Source organism: Triticum aestivum, chromosome 1D (assembly GCF_018294505.1).
Source record: "Triticum aestivum cultivar Chinese Spring chromosome 1D, IWGSC CS RefSeq v2.1, whole genome shotgun sequence".
NCBI lineage: Eukaryota > Viridiplantae > Streptophyta > Magnoliopsida > Poales > Poaceae > Triticum > Triticum aestivum.
Window position 1 is genome coordinate 69,302,404 of NC_057796.1, and position 18,308 is coordinate 69,320,711.

An 18,308-nucleotide genomic window follows, 5' to 3' on the forward strand; every position below is an offset into this window, starting at 1 on the left:
TAACTCCTCACAACGACGTCCTAGTCGGCATCCAGTACCCGGCTGCCTCCACTCTTGTCATTCCGCGAAAATGATTTCTACTCAGCTCCCTGACCGCATGTAGCTGCTATAGGTTTCCAAACACTGTGGCTTTCATTTGCTTCCATAGTTTCCGGCTAAGGATCACACCCTCATCCGTCTCTGTTCGTGATGTTCTTGCTTGCACTCAGCCACCAACCTCGAAAGACATCGGGCAAGAGAGCCGCAGGAACCGAACACTATGGCCACTGTGGCTTGTCAAAACGAGAGAGAGAGACCTGCGAATCAAATGACGCACCACCTAATCACGAAAGTAGGGTGAGCACGTACCGCTTTGACTAGCGTGGAAAATTGGGGCGGCCCTCGGACGGGACAGTGGTCTACTAGTGCTTGACCCAGAAGCAAGGGATTTTCCATATAAAATCAAAGCAGCGCTCTCAACCCATCACTCACATGCTGCCGCTCAGCTCAGACAGTGACGCGGAACGTCTCGATAGCATAACAAAATGCAGAATTGGTCACTCCTCGTAGCACGCAACCGCAACCACTCGCCGCAGAGTAGAGTACCGCCACTACTGCTCTTGTACGTACCCCTGTGGTACATGTCTATCTCTTTCTGGTTTGCCACGCATTGATAACCTCAGCCTACTTCCCGGGAAAAAAAAATGATATCCTCATCTACTCGTCCCGCAGTAGCAGTAATGCGCTCACCAGTCCGGTGCAGTCCACTCCAGTCTCCACCACAGCCACCAGCGCCACTACAATAGTGGTAGTAAATTCGTCGCAACTTGCGCATCTGCGTGCTCCTTCCCAGCCGAGCTGCATCGCCGCCATTATTCATTTCTGCTTTCACGGCTTCGTGCTGGCTGCGAATCCTTTCGCTTCGGTGCTGGTGCTGGTGTGGCTGGCGGGCTGGTGTGTGACCCCTGTCGGCAGGCAGCCATGGGGAAAGCTGCCATATGGCGGTGCTTTTGGACCTAGCTTCTTGTTCCTTTCGACGCGCCGCTCCTCCTTTTGGCTCCTGTGGTGACCCGTTCCTCCTGCTCCACTCTCTTGATCTGCGCACTGATTGATGCCGGCCTGAGGGGAGGAGGGCCAATGGTGGCTAGGGAGGAGAGATCGGGCGGCGGGGAGCTCTGATCTGATCTGCTGCGACGCGTGGTGGTAGATGGTGCGCCGGAGGCAGGTTGTGCTTTGCTGCTGCCGCGAATCTTGAGCTGAAGCATGTCGGAGTCTAGCAGGGCGTTCAATGTCGACGGCGCCGGGCAGCCGGCCGACGGGGCGCGGGGAGGAGGGAAGCGGCGCCCGGGCGCGGGCGGCGGCGGGAGCGTGCCGTTCCACAGGCTGTTCGCGTTCGCGGACGGCGCCGACGCGGCGCTGATGCTGGTCGGCGCGGTCGGCGCGGTGGCCAACGGCGCCGCGCTGCCGCTCATGACGGTTCTGTTTGGCGGCCTCGTCGACGCCTTCGGCGGCGCGGCCGGCGGCAGCGGCGACGTCCTGGCCCGCGTTTCCCAGGTCTCCCTCGAGTTCGTCTACCTCGCCATCGCCTCGGCCGTCGCCTCCTTCGCCCGTAAGTGCCTCCCGCCACTCTGTCACTCAGCTTCCAGCTGCCTGCTGCCATGCAACCCATCAAAGTTTAATTTCTCTGTCGACGTCCTGTGAACTCAGAGGTGACCTGCTGGATGATCACCGGCGAGCGGCAGGCGGCGCGGATACGGAACATGTACCTGAGGACCATACTCAGGCAGGAGATCTCCTTCTTCGACATGTACACCAGCACCGGCGAGGTCGTGGGGCGCATGTCCGGCGACACGGTGCTCATCCAGGACGCCATGGGGGAAAAGGTCGGCAAGTTCATCCAGCTGATGGTGACGTTCTTTGGAGGCTTCGCTGTGGCCTTCGCGCAGGGATGGCTCCTCACCCTCGTCATGGTGGCCACCATCCCGCCGCTCGTCCTCTCCGGCGCGGTCATGTCCAATGTCGTCGCCAGGATGGCGTCGCTGGGGCAGGCCGCCTACGCCGAAGCCGCGGTCGTCGTCGAGCAGACCGTCGGCTCCATCAGAACAGTAAGGTTCCACACTACAATTCAGAACATTGCGGCAAATTTTGCAACAATGACAAGAATGTGGAACACATACCACCACAGGTTGCATCTTTCACTGGGGAGAAGAAAGCGGTGGAGAAGTACAACAAGTCGCTTAAGTGCGCTTACAGTTCCGGTGTCCGGGAAGGCCTAGTCGCTGCCATCGGCATGGGCACCGTCATGATGCTCCTGTTCTGCGGCTACTCCCTGGGGGTATGGTATGGAGCCAAGCTGATCCTAGAGAAGGGATACACAGGTGCCCAGGTCATGAATGTCATCTTCGCGGTGCTTACCGGCTCACTGTAAGTTCGTGATCTCCACGCCTTCCTGATCAGCAATTCAGCTGCAGCAATCTCAGTTTCATGATTGACAGTTACTCTTATCAGGAAAGAGAAGGAATGTTTAGGTTTATCAACCTTCAACGGTTGCCGTTTCATTTAGACCTGATAAGGCAATCTTAGCCATCCATTTGGGATTTCGTGCTGATTTTGGCAAGTGTTTGACAGTGATAAGCAATGTTGGCTTTCGTGCGCAAACTGCTAACCCAACTATTTGTGTAGGGTCTTATTTAGTTGGCAGCAGCTAACCAACGCATATCAAAGTCATTGCTGACTTAACTATCGGGAAAGAGAAGGAATGTTTAACAACCTTCAAAAGGTTGCTGTTTCATTTAGGGGGGCCTGATAGGGCAATCTTAGCCATCTATTTTTGGATTTTGTGCTGATTTTGGCAAGTGTTCGACAGTGATACGCAACATTGGGTTTCGTGTGCAAACTGCTAACCCAACTATGCGTGTAGGGTCTTATTTAGTTGGCAGCAGCTAACCAAGTCCATATCCAAGTCATTGCTGTCTTAACTTCACACCAATCATAGCCAGTCAGCGTAGCATGAAGCAAACATTTGATAAATTTTTATGTGTTTTTGCAATCATGTTTCCACCAACTCTTTCATTGTTTTATGGAAGACCAACTATTCTTTGACTTCATCAAGCTTCTCCCTGAAAATAATTACCCGTTAGATAAATTTCAGTAGTTGAAATTTGCAGTATTACTGAATCATCTATGTACTATATTTTTGTACCACCGACCAATTTTCCCTGCCCATATATGTACCTTTTAAACTGAAACCCATTAGTTTGAGAAGCTGACACTTTTCTGTTTTATTTATCAGAGCTCTAGGACAGGCGTCACCAAGCATGAAAGCATTCGCAGGAGGACAGGCTGCAGCATACAAGATGTTTGAAACAATCAACAGGGAGCCCGAAATCGATGCATACAGCACAGAGGGTAGGATGCTAGACGACATTCAGGGGGATATTGAGTTCAGAGATGTTCACTTCTCTTACCCAACAAGGCCCAATGAGCAAATATTCAGAGGTTTCTCCCTTACCATACAGAGTGCCAAAACCGTTGCATTGGTTGGCCAGAGTGGGAGTGGAAAATCAACAGTTATCAGCTTGATCGAACGATTTTACGATCCTCAGCTCGGAGAAGTTCTAATAGATGGAGTGAATATCAAGGAGTTGCAGTTAAAGTGGATCAGAAGTAAAATTGGCTTAGTGAGCCAGGAGCCGGCCTTGTTTGCTGCAAGCATAAGAGATAACATAGCTTATGGTAAAGACAATGCGACAGATCAGGAAATCAGAGCTGCGGCTGAGCTTGCTAACGCCTCCAAATTCATTGATAAATTACCCCAGGTTAGAAGACCACCTTTGAATTTGCATTACTGGTAATTAGTTGTAAATACTAAATAGATAAAGCACGACTGCAGGACTCAGGACCTAGACAATGCTATATACTGAAAAAAGAAACGAGATGTTTAAACTATTCTGCCTCATATATTGAATCTCTGCTGTTTGTGACATTCCTTAGGGTTTCACTACATCGGTTGGTGAACATGGAACACAACTATCTGGTGGACAAAAGCAAAGAATTGCCATTGCCAGAGCGATTCTCAAAGATCCAAGAATCCTGCTTTTGGACGAAGCGACAAGCGCTTTGGACACCGAATCTGAAAGGATTGTGCAGGAGGCTCTTGATAGGGTCATGACAAATCGGACCACTGTCATAGTTGCACACCGTTTGACCACTGTAAGGAATGCTGATACAATTGCTGTCATCTGCCGAGGATCAATAGTTGAAAAAGGTATAATTCTGAAACATTGGTGTTTGTGATTCAAAATAATCGTATAGTACCTCTTACACATATTATATGTCAGTAGCTGAAACATTTGACAATCACCAGGTCCACACCATGACCTTTTGAGGGACCCAGAAGGAGCTTACAGCCAACTGATACGCCTACAGGAAACAAGTCATGCTTCTGAGGGTGCAAGCAATCAGAACAAGTCAGGTAGGAAGAGTGATACTGGGATTAGGTTAGGCAAACAATTGTTGGTAAATCAGTCAAATAGCCAAAGGTCATCTCGGGATAACAGTAGCCACCACTCATTCTCAGTGCCATTCGGCATACCTCATGAAATTGATGTTCAGGTTGGCTGCTCGAAGAACATAACTGATGAAATACAACAGGAAGTGCCCCTCAGTCGCCTGGCATCCCTTAACAAACCAGAGGTCCCAGTGCTTATACTTGGTTCTGTTGCTTCTGCTATCAGCGGAGTGATATTCCCGATCTTTGCAATACTTTTGTCGAATGTGATCAAAGCATTCTATGAGCCCCCAGAAATGCTAAAGAAGGATGCTGCGTTTTGGTCATCCATGTTCTTGATATTTGGTGCAGTGTACTTCGTGTCACTCCCTGTCGGCTCATACTTTTTCTCGGTGGCTGGGTGCAAGCTCATCAGAAGAATCAGACTAATGACTTTTGAAAAGGTGGTCAATATGGAGATTGGATGGTTTGATGACCCACATAACTCAAGTGGCTCAATTGGGTCAAGGCTATCGTCGGATGCAGCAAAAGTTAGGGGGCTCGTGGGTGATACACTTCAACTGGTTGTGCAAAACTCTGCAACATTAGTTGCTGGCCTGGTAATTGCTTTCGTATCAAACTGGGAGCTATCTCTTATCATTTTGGCGTTGATACCACTCATCGGCCTAAATGGATGGATCCAGATGAAATTTATCCAGGGATTCAGTGCAGATGCAAAGGTATATACCAGAAATCATAAAAATGCGGATTTATTTATTTTCTCAATCTATTGTGCAAGCTCTATGTCGATCAGAATTAGATAGTTACAAATACTTCTGTTTGTTGGGTCACCAATTCTCAACTATGATTGTAGATGATGTACGAGGAGGCAAGTCAAGTGGCAAATGATGCAGTAAGTAGCATAAGGACAGTGGCCTCATTTTCTGCTGAAGAGAAGGTGATGGATTTGTACAACAAAAAGTGCGAAGGACCGCTACAAACAGGAATCAGGACAGGAATAATAAGTGGTATTGGTTTTGGAGTTTCCTTCTTTTTGCTGTTTGGAGTCTACGCAGCAAGCTTCTATGCTGGTGCTCGGCTTGTCGAGGATAAGAAAACAACATTTCCCAAAGTTTTCAGGGTATGCCATATGTTCATTATGAGCTTCGCATATTTCAGCATTCAATCATAAGCACACACTTACATTTCAATACACACTGATCAATCATACATTGCCACATAAATTCAAACCAGAAGGTGGCTAGTATTTTAACAACAGTTGAAATGCCGTGTCTGGTTAATTGTTACTTCAGAGTTACTAAAGATTATTATACCTTGGGCATGTTAAAATGCAGGTGTTTCTTGCTCTCACAATGGCAGCAATCGGGGTATCGCACACTAGCACCCTCACCTCAGATTCCTCCAGAGCAAGATCAGCTGTATCTTCTATATTCGCCATCGTGGACCGTAAATCGATGATTGACCCAAGCGATGACGCCGGGGTGAATTTAGAACCACTAAGGGGCGATATTGAGTTTCGGCACGTGCGGTTCAGATACCCGACCCGCCCTGACATCCAGATCTTCGAAGACCTATGCTTGACAATCCAGTCAGGAAAGGTACCAGCCCACAACCCGCATTTAACCGATCAGCTAACAATGCGCAAGTTTGCCAAACTGAACCTAACTAACTATCTGCACCATGAACCTGTCTATCAGACTGTCGCGCTTGTCGGGGAGAGTGGCAGCGGTAAATCGACGGCGATAGCGCTGCTGCAGAGATTCTACGATCCTGACGCGGGCCACATACTTCTGGACGGGGTGGACATCCAGAAGTTCCAGGTGAGGTGGCTGAGGCAGCAGATGGGGCTGGTGAGCCAAGAGCCAGCCCTCTTCAACGACACCATCCGAGCAAACATTGCATACGGGAAGGAAGGGGAGGCCACGGAATCAGACATCGTATCTGCCGCACAACTGGCGAATGCCCACAAGTTCATCAGCTCGCTCCATCAGGTGAGGACTCACTCTTTCATCCACAAATCAATGTAGCTGCATTTCGTATTCGTAATTTCTCGACGTGGATTGATCGATTATACCTGATTTCTTGTGTAGGGGTACGACACGGTGGTCGGGGAGCGCGGCGCTCAGCTGTCGGGAGGGCAGAAGCAGCGGGTGGCGATCGCACGGGCCGTGGCCAAGGACCCCAGGATCCTGCTGCTGGACGAGGCGACGAGCGCGCTGGACGCGGAGTCGGAGCGGGCGGTGCAGGACGCGCTGGACCGGGTGGCGGCGAGCCGGACGACGGTGGTGGTGGCGCACCGCCTGTCGACGGTCCGGGGCGCCGACGTGATCGCGGTGGTGAAGGACGGCGCGATCGTCGAGAGGGGCACGCACGACGCCCTGATCGCCGTCAAGGGCGGCGCCTACGCGTCCCTCGTCGCCCTCCACTCCGCGTCGTCGGCGTCGTCGTAGCGCCGCTCCAAGAGGGGCGCTCGCGAATGAAATCGTGCCGAGCCTGCGAGATTGTTGGGGGTGGCACGCCTGGTAATTATTACCACGTTCGGTTCAGGTGTCAGTTCGCTGTGAAAATGAAACCCTATCATCAAGAATCAGAATACCTAAGCACGAACGCTTTATATTTCTTTCTAGAAAAAGGAACAAGAAAGTTCTATAGGAATAACAATACCCAAATATATCTGCTACGTATCAAAATAATCGTGCTCTCTAAAATATCCAGTTCTCGCCACTGCTTGATATAGCCGTAGCAATAGGTTGTAATAAAAGAAAAATAACCGTGATATCTCTGATGCATAATCATGGTGTTGCCGAAACTTGCTCTCATTTCACCTTTGGAAACTAAATAAACAAGGAAAACAAATCTATTGCTTAAGATGGATACATATTAAGAAACAAATGCAGAAATAGTGGAAGGAAAAGAGTAATGTTTATCTATCCACCTATATAATATTTCAATTTTGAGTTTGTTTTATCTCTAACATGACCAAACGATAAAATGTTGTATGGGCTGCGTTTCACTCTCCGTGTGGCTGATCATCCTCTCGGACTAGTTATTGATCAATTGTCTTGGTAAGCTATTGCCTCACCAACTAGCTAATCGGATGCGAGTCCCTCTTTGGACGAATTTCTCCTTTTGCTCCTCCACCTATGGGGTGGGGCCACCACATATAGCTGTAGTAGTTGCCGCAGCATCAGACATTGCTCAAGTTACAAATGACCCAATCTATTTTAGTAGATGATGCACACCTAGAAATGACAGATGGAAGAAAACCTGGCCTTCTAACTTCTTTAATTAAACGAGATTTAGAAGCTAGAATTTCGCCTCTCTCATCAATAGGGTTTTTCTTGAATTGTATTCATTTTGTGCTTTGCAGCCTTTTGCAAGATGGGGTTCAAGTGAACCAGAAAACACACGGGGGCACATGGAGAAGAGATAAAGCAAAAAAAAAAACACACACAGCGCATAGAACAGGGAGAAAATAGAGGGAAAACACAACAGTAGAGCACCGTTGGAGTAATCGAACTGCATCAGCCAACCAAGACCGAAACCATGATACCGCACCATCGACGCAATCAAAAAGCATCGTGCATCCGAGACTGCACAACGCCACGACACCACCTACGTTGTTGGGTGCATTTGAAAGGTCACGCGGGCCGAGACGATGCCATGACACCTGTGTGCCATCGTTGTAGTCGAAGGGCACCGCCTAGCAGAGACACCCCGACAGGCACGAGGACAACAACTTCCATATTCATCTGACCAGGCAAGGTGAAGCCCTTGAATGTTGGCCGTCTGGTCGCTACCCAACAACACTCCACAAAGGGGAAAATGTTGTACGGAACGACGTGGTCTAGTGAGGAACATGCCTCGCTAACCCAGCTTCAGATGAGAAGTCAGACCCACACCAGGACATGGTCGAGCGAAGACCACACAAGCAAAGTACCACCTCTCCGCCGACATTGCCCACGCGAACCACCAGACAAAACCACCTCGAGCCACTGGTCCCCTAGCAAAGGCAAGCTCTAAAACAAAGCACTCATGAGGGAACGCGATGTTGAGCGCTGCCATTGTCTGATCTGGAAGACTCGGTATCTGAAGTTTCCTTCAGAGCATCACGGGAGGGAAGACGAGCACCGCATCACGACACCTTCAGCAAGGATACGACACCCACATGTATCGTCGCCGTTGTGCACAACCAAAGCCAAAGCCCAACTTCACCGGCAGTGTCACTGCCCCAACTCCGTAGCCTGCTAGTCCACCTAGAGCTAACCAACACCGTCGAAGCAGTTGGCCAGCGGCGCACCGGGAAGCCCCCAACACCACCAAGCGCCATAGAGAGCGCCACCATGCAATTCGTACGCCAATCCAACGGTGAGTCCGATCTGCAGCATAGGCATGTAGGAATGGGCGACCCCAATCTGCCACAACACGTCGAAACGACTACTGATCGGGGTGAGCCCAGGGAGGAGCGCCACCGCGACGTCCTCCTGCGCCGTGCAGAGGCCTTCGCCACCGGCCCATCTCGCCGTTGTAGGGTAGTAGTGTAAGGGCATATTTATCCCTTAGTTGTTTTGGTGATTGATGATAGTGCTTTTGCGGACTAATCGTGTGCTTTGAGCATTTCAGACATATCATGACTAGGCACAAGACGATTTGGTGCCCCTCGAAGACTATTGAAGACGGCGTTTCTCTACGTTTCTTTTCGGTGGATTTGAGTCGTAGGAAAGCCGTACTATTAAGAGGGGTCCGCGTTGGAAAGGTTTGGGTGGAATCAACACGTACACGCCTGTTTCCTTTCTGCACCATCTTTCCTTTGGCTCTTTGGGGCATCCTCCGTTTCTCCGTGTCTCTGCAAAATGAAGGACTCCTAGTGTTGCTGAACTGGGGCATGCGGTAGTACTGCTCTTCGGAGCGGTAGTACCGCAGGCCCTTGCGGTACTACCGTGGTATCAGGCGCGGTAGTACCGCAGGTGCTCACGGTAGTACCGCTCCTTGGGCGCGGTAGTACCGCAAGCTCTGGCAGGCGCAGCAGCATGAGTGGAAGTAGGGGCGGATGTAATTTTTTTACATCCGCGCCCTATGCGGTAGTACCGCTCCAGCCTTGCGGTAGTACCTTGTCGGATTTTTGCATCGATCGGAACTCAGCGGAAGTAGCCACGGATGTATTTTTATATGTCCGTGCCTTCCCAGTCTAGACCAACCCTGCCTTGCGGTAGTACCGCAAGGGGGAGCGGTAGTATCGCGCCAGCGGTTCTACCGCCCTCGGCTTCTTTGCCACGGGTCTGGGTTAGCTCCTGGCGCGCCAGCGGTAGTACAGCAGGGCCTTGCGGTAGTACCATGGACTCGTGCGGTAGTACCGCTTGGTGTGTGCGGTAGTACCGCTCGTCGCGGGCTGAGTTAGTGGATAACGGTTGGATTTGTTCTCTCACTATAAAAGGGGAGTCTTCTTCTCCGAGTTGATTATCTCTTCCATCCCCAAGCTCCATTGTTGCTCTAAGCTCCATTTTCGCCCGATCTCTCTCCCTAGCCAATCAAACTTGTTGATTTTCTAGGGATTGCTTAAGAAGGCCACGATCTACACTTCCATCAAGAGAAATTTGATCCCCCCCACTAATCCCTTGCGGATCTTGTTACTCTTGGGTGTTTGAGCACCCTAGACGGTTGAGGTCACCGCGGAGCCATATTCCATTGTGGTGAAGCTTCCTGGTGTCGTTGGGAGCCAACAATTAAGTTGTGGAGATTGCCCCAACCTTGTTTGTAAAGGTCCGGTCGCCGCCTCCAAGGGCACCAATAGTGGAATCACGGCATCTCGCATTGTGTGAGGGTGTGAGGAGAATACGGTGGCCCTAGTGGCTTCTTGGGGAGCATTGTGCCTCCACACTGCTCCAACGGAACTTTGGTAACACATCCTCGTCTTCACCGGCTCCACTCTTGGTTATCTCGTACCTTTACTTGTGCAAGCTTTTTTTGTGTTGTATCCTTTGCTTGCTTGAGTGCTTGTTGTTGTTGCATCATATAGGTTGCTCACCTAGTTGCATATCTAGACAACCTACTTTGATGCAAATTTTAAATTAATAAAAAAGCTAAAAATTGTTAGTTGCCTATTCACCCCCTCTAGTCAACTATATCGATCCTTTCAATTGGTATCAGAGCCTCGTCTCTTTATTAAGGACTTTGCCGTCCGAAGAGTATGGTTGACACCGTAGACGGTGGGGAGGAGCACTCCGGTGTGAATCCATTCTCGTCTATGGCCGATGGGGGAACCGCGGTCTCTCGTGAAGAATTCAATGTGGCTTTGGACACATTGAAAAACTCCATGACGGCCGAGGTCAAAAGCATGTTTAAGGACTTTCTTGATGGTCTCAAATTATCCACCGCACCGTTGGAAGTGGACGATCCCACTAACAAGGTGACGGATGCTAACTCCGACAAGGGGGAAGCTACTAGTGAGAAAGCTCCTTTGTCTAGTGGTAAAAATGGTAGTGGCATCTTTGCCCATGTGGAACCTCCTCCTATTTATGGAGGACCTATTCCCTCCACTCATTTAAATCATGCCGGCCCTCCTCCTAAGATTGTGAAAAATGGGGATTTTGATGCTTGGGTCTATCGATTTAAACGTCATTTAAATCATGTTAACACAAATCTTTGGAGAATCATTGAGCAAGGTTTTTATCCGCATGACCCAAGCGACTTCACCCCTAGAGAAGCCGCGGGTCATCAATTCAACGAGAATGCTCTTTTCATCATCCAAGATGCAATTCCATCCGAAGATCTTGCACATCTCCGACCGTTCACCATGGCCAAGGAAGCTTGGCACCATGTTTTCTCCCTTTACAAGGGAAGCGCAAGCATTCAACGCTCCAACTATGAAGTGGTGCAAGATGAAGCCGATGAGTTTGCAATGAATGAAGATGAAGAACCTCATGAGCTCTACCGGAGGTTAACCACACTCGCGGTCTCACTCCTAGATCATGGGAGCAAGGATACGAATGACAATGGGATCAAGCGCAAGTTCCTCAAGGCCATGATGCCATACCACAAGGCCATGTCCTCCGTCATTCGCCAAAGGACGGACTTCCACACCTTGTCCTCGAGTGAAGTGTTGGATGAGCTTGTGGCAGTGAGTATCTTGGACAAGACCGCCGACAATGCGGTGTTGCGTTCTCAAAGAGCTAAGAAGCACAACCTTGCTTTGAAGGCCAAGGTTAGTGTGGAAGAAGAGGATGAAGAGGAAGAAGAGGAGAGCAACCCCGAAGATACAAAATATGCTTATCATGAGCACATGGCTCTCGCTTCAAGGCAATTTTGGAGCAAGAAGAACTCAAGGCCCAACTTCAACAAGAACAACTCAAGTGGCACGAAGAGCAAGCAACGAGTGGGGACTTGCTATAATTGTGGCAATGTGGGTCACTTTGTTGCGGAGTGTCCTTATGAGAAGAGGGAAGACAATGGTGGCAAGCTCATCCGAAAAGACAAGGCCAAGTCCTTCGCCAACAAGAGCAACTTCACCAAGAAGACTCCTCCCAAGGGATTGGTGGCACAAGAAGAGTACAATGAGGATGATGATGATGATGATGAAGACGGTGAGTCCGTTGCCATGGCCTCCGTTGCCATTGCGACAACTCCACAGGTGTCTCTCTTCGACTCACCCAATGAGAACATCACCACCAAGTGCCTCATGGCTAAAGCCACCAACAAGGTAACCCCCAACATCAAAACTACCATCATTACTAATCCTTACTTGAGGGATTGCATTGATGAAAATGAGGGGTCCAATGTGGAGGAAAATAAATTTGAGTCTTTTATGAGTAAGCTCAAAGGTAAATCCAAGAAGCACTTCGTTGCTCTCTTGGAACAACTTGGTTAAGCCAATGACATGATCGAGGCTCACGAAGATACCATCTCTAAGATGGAGGGGCATAGTCGTGACTATGCCGATAAGATTTTGGATCTCTCCAATGCTCTTGAGGAAGAGCGCGGTCATCGTTTGGCTCTTGAGGAGTCATACAACGAGGACCATGCTAAATTGAAGAAAGATCTTGATCATGCTCTTGTTGTATCTCGTGTGCTAAACTCCGAGAAAGCCAAGCTTGGGGTTGATCTTGCTAGACTCAAAGAGGAGTTTGATCTACTTGACAAGGCTCACAAGGCCTTGAAGGGTGCTCATGCTAGCCTCAAAGAGTCTCATGATCAACTCCAAGTGAAGCTAACTAAGGAGAAAGCCACTTTTCCTCATATGGTCTTAATTGACAATGCAAATGCTACTAACCCGTGTTGAGAGCATGTGCATCTTGTTGAGGAGAATGCTAAGTTGAAGAAGCAACTTGAGAAAGGCCTTGTGTCGTGCATACAAGGTGATAAGAATCTCAACGACCTTTTGAGCAATCAAAAGGAAGTTGTGGCCAAGGAAGGGATTGGGTTCACACCCAAACCCAAGAACAAGAAGAAGAATGACAAGGCCAAATGACCTCCTCCTCTCAAGCAAACCTTTGTGAAAGAGGGAGAGGACGCTCCTAAGGAGAAGAAGAACAATGTGAAGGGTGGTGGTGGGAAGAAGGGCAATGCCACCCCTTCCAACAAAGCCGGTGACTTTAACCCTTCCTATGTGTTGTGCCGTGCTAGTGATGGGCATGTTTATGCTAAATTTGTTGGTTCTCCTTATGAGTACATTGAATGGTCTATTTGGGTTCCTAAGACCCTTGTCACTAACATCAAAGGACCCATTACAAAATGGGTACCTAAACCCAAGCATTGATCTCTTGTAGGTGTTTGCTTCCGGTGGGGGATCATGGTTGCTCGATAGTGGAGCCACTAATCATATGAACGGAAGCAAGGACTTGGTGGTGGACGTGCACAAGATTCCATCTATGCCCACCAATGTCCAGTGGGGTGACGCCTCATCCTCTAAGGTATTGGGACTTGGCAAGGTTGTCATTTCTCATGATCTCACGATCGAGAAGGTCATGCTTGTTGAGTCCCTCGCATACAATTTACTTTCCGTTCGTTAACTTGCAATCATGGGCTTTGCCACTTTCTTTGATATTGATACCGTGGCCCTCTTGTGGAGCAAGACTCTTAAAGTAGCCTTTGTTGGGCATGTCGAGAACGGTCTCTATGTGATTAACTTTTCGGAGTGACCCACTAAGACCGCAACATGCCTAATGGCTAAAGTTGACGTGGGATGGCTTTGGCATCGCCGTTTAGCCCATGTCAATATGAGATCTTTGCAAAGTCTTCTCAAGGGGGATGATACGTCCATTTTGCATCATGCTTTTATATTGATATTTATTGCATTATGGGCTGTTATTACACATTATGTCACAATACTTATGCCTATTCTCTCTTATTTTACAAGGTTTACATAAAGAGGGAGAATGCCGGCAGTTGGAATTCTGGGCTGGAAAAGGAGCAAATATTAGAGACCTATTCTGCACAGCTCCAAAAGTCCTGAAACTCCACGGAAGTTATTTTTGGAAATAATAAAAAATACTGAGCGAAGAAAATACCAGAGGGGGCCCACACCCTGGCCACAAGGGTGGGGGCGCGCCCTACCCCCTGGGCGCGCCCCCTGCCTCGTGGGTCCCCTGGTGGCCCTCCTGCCCATCTTCTGCTATATGAAGTCTTTCGTCCGAGAAAAATCATAAGCAAGCTTACGGGACGAAACTCCGCCGTCACGAGGTGGAACCAATCTAGGGCTCCGGCAGAGCCGTTCTGCTGGGAAAACTTCCCTCCGGGAGGGGGAAATCATCGCCATCGTCATCACCAACGCTCCTATCATCGGGAAGGGGCCAATCTCCATCAACATCTTCACCAGCACCATCTCCTCTCAAACCCTAGTTCATCTCTTGTATCCAATCTTTGTCCCAAAGCCTCAGATTGGTACCTGTAGGTTGCTAGTAGTGTTGGTTACTCCTTGTAGTTGATGCTAGTTGGTTTATTTGGTGGAAGATCATATGTTCAGATTCATTATGCATATTAATACCCCTCTGATTATGAACATGAATATGATTTGTGAGTAGTTACGTTTGTTCCTGAGGACAAGAGAGAAGTCTTGCTATTAGTAGTCATGTGAATTTGGTATTCGTTCGATATTTTGATGAGATGTATGTTGTCTCTCCTCTAGTGGTGTTATGTGAACGTCGACTACATGATACTTCACCATTGTTTGGGCCTAGAGGAAGGCATTGGGAAGTAATAAGTAGATGATGGGTTGCTAGAGTGACAGAAGCTTAAACCCTAGTTTATGCGTTGCTTCATAAGGGGCTGATTTGGATCCATATGTTTCATGCTATGGTTAGGTTTACCTTAATACTTCTTTTGTAGTTGCGGATGCTTGCAATAGGAGTTAATCATAAGTGGGATGCTTGTCCAAGTAAGGACAACACCCAAGCACCGGTCCACCCACATATCAAATTATCAAAGTACCGAACGTGAATCATATGAACGTGATGAAAACTAACTTGACGATAATTCCCATGTGTCCCCGGGAGCGCTTTTCTCTATATAAGAGTTTGTCCAGGCTTGTCCTTTGCTACAAAAAGGATTGGGCCACCTTGCTGCACTTTATTTACTTTCATTACTTGTTACCCGTTACAAATTACCTTATCACAAAACTATCTGTTACCGATAATTTCAGTGCTTGCAGAGAATACCTTGCTGAAAACCGCTTATCATTTCCTTCTGCTCCTCATTGGGTTCGACACTCTTACTTATCGAAAGGACTACGATAGATCCCCTAACTTGTGGGTCATCAAGACTCTTTTCTGGCACCGTTGCTGGGGAGTGAAGCGCCTTTGGTAGGTGGAATTTGGTAAGAATTTTTTTTATATAGTGTGCTGAAATTTACTGTCACTTGTTACTATGGAAAGTAATCCTTTGAGGGGCTTGTTCGGGGTATCTTCACCCTGGCCGGTAGAGCAAATAGTTGCTCCTCAACCTACTGAACCTATTGAAAATGTTTACTTTGAAATTCCTTCGGGTATGATAGAGAAACTACTAGCTAATCCGTTTGTAGGAGATAGAACATTGCATCCCGATTTACACTTAATCTATGTGGATGAAGTTTGTGGATTATTTAAGCTTGCAGGTATGCCCGATGATGTTAACAAGAAGAAGGTTTTCCCTTTATCTTTGAAGGGAGATGCATTGACATGGTATAGGCTATGTGATGATATGGGATCATGGGACTACAAGCGATTGAAATTGGAATTTCATCAGAAGTTTTATCCTATGCATCTTGTTCATCGTGATCGTAATTATATATATAATTTTTGGCCTCGCGAAGGAGAAAGCATCGCTCAAGCTTGGGGGAGGCTTATGTCAATGTTATATTCATGCCCCAATCATGAGCTCTCAAAAGAAATGATTATTCAAAAAAATTATGCTCGGCTTTCTGACAACAATCGCTCCATGCTCGATACTTCTTGTACTGGTTCTTTTATGATGAAGACTATTGAATTCAAATGGAATTTATTGGAAAGGATTAAACGCAACTCTGAAGATTGGGATTTCGATGAAGGTAAGGAGTCAGGTATAACACCTAAGTTTGATTGTGTTAAATCTTTTATGGATACCGATGTTTTCCGTAAATTTAGCACTAAATATGGAGTTGACTCTGAGATAGTAGCTTCTTTTTGTGAATCTTTTGCTGCTCATGTTGATCTCCCTAAGGAGAAGTGGTTTAAATATCATCCTCCCATAGAAGTAAAAGTAGTTGAACCTATTAAAGTTGAAGAAAAGACTATCACTTATAATGATCCTATTGTTCCTACTGCTTATGTTGAGAAACCACCTTTTCCTGTTAGGATAAAGGATCATGCTAAAGCTTCAACTGTGGTTCGTAAAAGTAATATTAGAACTTATACACCTCCTGAGCAAGTTAAAGTTGAACCTAATATTGCTATTGTTAAAGATCTCTTGGCTGAAAATATCGATGGGCATGTTATTTATTTCTGTGATGAAACTGCTAGAATTGCTAAACCTGGTGCTAAAGATAAACATAGACTTGTGGTAGGCATGCCTGTTATTTCTATTAAAATAGGAGATCATTGTTATCATGGCTTGTGTGATATGGGTGCTAGTGCTAGTGCAATACCTATTTCCTTATACAAAGAAATTATGCATGATATTGCACCCGCTGAGTTGAAGATATCGAGGTTACCATTAAGCTTGCCAATAGAGATACTATTTCACCGATTGGGATTGTTAGAAATGTTGAAGTCTTGTGTGGGAAGGTTAAATATCCTGATGATTTTCTTGTTCTTGGTTCCCCACAAGATAGCTTTTGTCCCATTATATTTGGTAGACCCTTCTTGAATACTGTTAATGCTAGGATAGACTGCGAAAAGGATGTTGTTACTATTGGTTTGGATGATATGTCTCATGAGTTTAATTTTTCTAAATTTCGTAGACAACCCCGTGATGAAGAATTGCCTAGTAAGGATGAAATTATTGGTCTTGCTTCTATTGCCGTGCCTCCTAGTGATCCTTTAGAACAATATTTGCTAGACCATGAGAATGATATGTTTATGAATGAAAGAAGGGAAATAGATGAAGTATTCTTTAAACAAGGACCCATTCTGAAACACAATTTGCCTGTTGAAATCCTAGGGGATCCTCCTCCACCAAAGGGTGATCCCGTGTTTGAGCTTAAACCATTGCCTGATACTCTTAAATATGCTTATCTTGATGAAAACACTAGTAGAAAAGGGGGCTTTTGTCCCGGTTGGTAAGGGCCTTTAGTCCCGGTTTTTGAACCGGGACTAAAGGGTCGTTACTAATGCCTCCCCCCTTTAGTCCCGGTTCTTACACGAACCGGGACTAAAGGCCGTCCACGTGGACGCAGCCTGGAGCTCCACCTTTAGTCCCGGTTGGTGTTACCAACCGGGACTAAAGGAAATTTTATGATATTTTTTTTTGAAAATTTTTTTTGCGATTTTTTTTTAAAAAATTTGATTTTCAAATTTCTGAATTATTTTAACCTCTAATCTCTAATCACCACCCCTCATCACTGCTCAATTTATCCTCTAATCTCTAATCACCCCTCATCATTCCAAATCATCTAACTTCCCGGACGGTCACCCATCCTCTCACTACTCCAGCCTGAGCACGCTTAACTTCCGAGTTCTATTCTCCCTCGTTTCCAAGCCTGCACTTGTTGTTTTCCTGACAATAGTAAGATGTCAATTCTATTAACCCTCAGGAATTTAGCTTGAGCATGAAGTGACACATTTCACTGTTTGAGTTTGAAACTATTGTTTTAAAAAACAATAATTATTTAGTAACACTAATATTTCTGGAATAATTAGTTTGATCATTGTTTGACCACTGTTTGACCATAGTTTGACTAGATTTGACCAAAATTCAAAAAAACTGAAATAATTATTTAGTAACACTAATATTCTAGAATAATTAGTTTGACCATTGTTTGACCACAGTTTGACCACAATTTGAAATTTTTTGAATCTTTTTGCCTCTCCAGATCTTAAAAGCCCCATATCTTTTTTCTGTTAGGTTTTTGAGGATTTTGAAAATGTTTAACGGGGTTCCCCCGGTTAAATTCAGATGTAACTTTTCGAGTAGATGATTTTTCATATAAAAAACTTTTTCATCCGAGTTTGTATGCAAAAGTTATGCCCATTTTAAGAAATTCCAGAGAGATTTTGCAAATAAAGTCGAAATTCATATTTGTAAATTTTCCCAACAACTAGACCACATCTCACATAGGAAACTTATTTTATTTTATTTTTTTGACATTTCCATCATTTTCTTTTGTTTTTTCTAAAACTGAAAAGGCGGTCCGGGGGGGGGTAGAGTTTGATGG

The 18,308-nt window shown here is 46.8% G+C and overlaps 1 protein-coding gene across 1 annotated transcript; it reads left to right on the forward strand.

The window, feature by feature from the left end:
• Positions 1-693: 693 nt before the first annotated feature.
• On the forward strand, positions 694-7,179 carry LOC123180349 (ABC transporter B family member 21). The gene is made up of 10 exons (XM_044592386.1): positions 694-1,588; positions 1,687-2,084; positions 2,165-2,403; positions 3,272-3,797; positions 3,973-4,246; positions 4,346-5,208; positions 5,343-5,609; positions 5,824-6,087; positions 6,187-6,480; positions 6,580-7,179. Exons 1-10 carry the CDS (start codon positions 1,243-1,245, stop codon positions 6,937-6,939), a joined length of 3,831 nt encoding a protein of 1,276 aa, XP_044448321.1. The 5' UTR covers positions 694-1,242; the 3' UTR covers positions 6,940-7,179.
• The last annotated feature ends 11,129 nt before the right edge of the window (positions 7,180-18,308 follow it).